The following is a 2,500-nucleotide window of genomic DNA, read 5'->3' on the forward strand; positions in this document are numbered from 1 at the left end:
ATTTTTTTTTTTTGCAACCACGGTACCAAAAAAATTCAGTTAAGATCACCAACAACAATGTAAATTTGAAGATGAAGAAAAAAACAAAAGAGTCAGAAGAGTGATAGACTCGCACCAGTACGTTTTCGCCTTACAGTTCTAGACTAACGAGGCAAGCTGTTAAAATTCTTACGTATTCAGCGTACAATCACCCAAAGGCTAATGACCATGGCGAGATACTCCATGTATTTGGGAAAACACCAAAACGTTGGTACTTTCTCAATTTTTACATTGCCAGTTCAGCATCTTCCTTTTTTATCCTCAGTGCCGGAGGGACTGGGAAGAAACATTGTATAAAACGTAACTAAATGTGGCGTTAGTTGTCATCTAGATGTCATCTAATGTTATCCAGCGCAGCTCTTTTCGCGCGAAAAGCAAGAACGGAAGAAAGACTGGCTGAAATGGCTATACAAGCTTGTGTCGCAAAGAACCTGCTCGCAAGCTTACAAGAGAGAGAATATTTTGGCACCAGCATCGCCGCGATGACGTAATTTGGAAATCGCGAATAGCTCGAGTGCCATCAGTATCCTTACCCAGATCTAACTAAGAGGCTTTAGAGTTAATTGTAATATTGATTTGATTATCGGACATTACGTTGATTTCTAGAGTTCTGTTCATAAAATGCGTTGGTTAGCAGCTGATATACCACATATACCGTATGAATACGCCATATCACGTTGCCAAGCTGAATAATTTGTGACAGAAGGCAAAAGCTGTTGGAGTTTCATTCAGTTCGCGCTTGTTGGATATAAGAGTACGTGTACCCAACGAACACGAACGGAATAATCGTTTTCTTTCGTATTGAAGGCGCCCTAAAAAACTTGGACGAAGAGGAAAGCGCAAAAATTGCGTGTGCTTTATTACTTGTTTAACAAAATTTTGCTAATCTTTAATTCAACGACGTGACAACATCTTCATGTCTTCCATTTTGTTTTATTCGCAGAACTTCTTCCAAACAGAACTTGAAAAGCGAGGAATTTATGTTTGGTCAGAGGATGGTACATCAAGGTATGGTGAGACATCCGTTCAAGTAGATGAAAATAGGTTCATCGTCGGTTCGTTCCGGATGCCACATTAAAAGAGAATTGTCTGTCAGAATGCTATGAAATTACTCTCGTCAACCTCCTTCCCAGGGCCTTTCCCGCCAAGATTTAGGCGTCGGGCTTGGGAGCGAAGATGTTAAGTAGGGTGCGTTCGATTGACCTTATTGCGGAATAAGAATACGTGGAGTGATGACTAAAAAGGGTATGTCTGGCGTTTTGAAGCGACAAGGAAAATAAAGATGTGTTTAAAATAACATTTTAGCAAGTGTTTGACAATTTAAATGTGAATCTCTGTAAAAACGAAGGATTTTTAACTTCAATTCCATTTATTCCTATCGGACGAACCTTACTGTGATCGTTTCTTTGGTAAAAAAAAACAAAAAAACAAAAACAAAACAAAAAAGCAAGGCGACACACGCTAACACCAACCCGGTGTGGCTTTTTGGTCATGTAACCATATTCACTTGTCAAAATATAGCAGCTTTATAGAATAGCTACACAAGAATTTGAAATATTTTGGCCTAGAAATGCTAAAAGAAATAAGCGAACTCTGCAATTTTTTTGGCTAAGGATTCCCTATAAGCCTGTTTTACTTTCCATGTAAGAGAATTAAAATCAGCTAGGCGCTTACAATTTGCTTTGCTCCACTGTGCTCAGGAAAAACGTTTTAAAGGTGCAAGTTTTTTATGAAGAGCTCAATGTTGAAGTTGTAAAAGAGAAGCGATCTTATGAGGTGGGTCACTTCTGTGCTAAGTTTCTTTACTTTGATGCATAAAGGACCCGATGAAGGGTTGGGTAATACCCGGCTTCATGTTAGGGGAAAAAAAGGGCAATCTACGTGTGCTTGTTTACTACATATTCATGAATTCTGTGATTCGCATTTTTAAAAGATTGCTGCGAGTTGTCTAATTGAAATAAATATGATTTCATATGCTAACTTAAAAAAGGTAAAATTATGTTAACTTGCTTTTCTCCTATAACCAGCTGCCTGATTTTGCCTCAGACATTGGTGGTCAATTGGGTTTGTGGATTGGCTTCTCGGTGCTGACGATTGCGGAGTTTTTGGAGTTTGCAATGTTGTTGATTTGCCTCGCGGTTAGGAAGTGCTCTTCATCAACTAAAGTCGACACAGCAACAGTGGAATTGAATGAAAGGGAATCAAAAAAGAAAAGAGATAAATAAGAGATCATAAGCTCGAGCAATATCAGATCAGTAGGGTACAGAATGTTCTGCGGGTTTATACAAATTGATACGAAAAGTTGCGCTTAAAACATGCTATGTTTATAGTGAAAGTGCCCTACTGTAGCTATCAAGCTAGTTCACAGGTACCCCACTTTTAATAAGTTCAAACTTATAGACAATTTTCCCAATCCCATAATGCAATACGTTTTGGGGGTTCTTTACATAAAAACAGTACA

At 38.5% G+C, this 2,500-nt stretch overlaps 1 protein-coding gene across 2 annotated transcripts in view; it reads left to right on the forward strand.

Annotated features, from left to right (window-relative positions):
- The window catches only part of LOC137992105 (amiloride-sensitive sodium channel subunit alpha-like), a 48,148-nt gene that overhangs the window by 42,834 nt on the left and 2,814 nt on the right, over window positions 1-2,500 (forward strand). For both annotated transcript variants that reach the window (XM_068837219.1, XM_068837220.1), the window contains 3 exons: window positions 983-1,047; window positions 1,740-1,815; window positions 2,067-2,500. The exon at window positions 2,067-2,500 is cut by the window's right edge and continues 2,814 nt beyond it. In XM_068837219.1, coding sequence (XP_068693320.1) covers window positions 983-1,047; window positions 1,740-1,815; window positions 2,067-2,264 — 339 coding nt within the window. In that variant the 3' untranslated portion in view covers window positions 2,265-2,500. The remainder of the gene's footprint in view (window positions 1-982; window positions 1,048-1,739; window positions 1,816-2,066) is intronic.

Source organism: Montipora foliosa, chromosome 2, assembly GCF_036669935.1.
Source record: "Montipora foliosa isolate CH-2021 chromosome 2, ASM3666993v2, whole genome shotgun sequence".
Lineage (NCBI taxonomy): Eukaryota > Metazoa > Cnidaria > Anthozoa > Scleractinia > Acroporidae > Montipora > Montipora foliosa.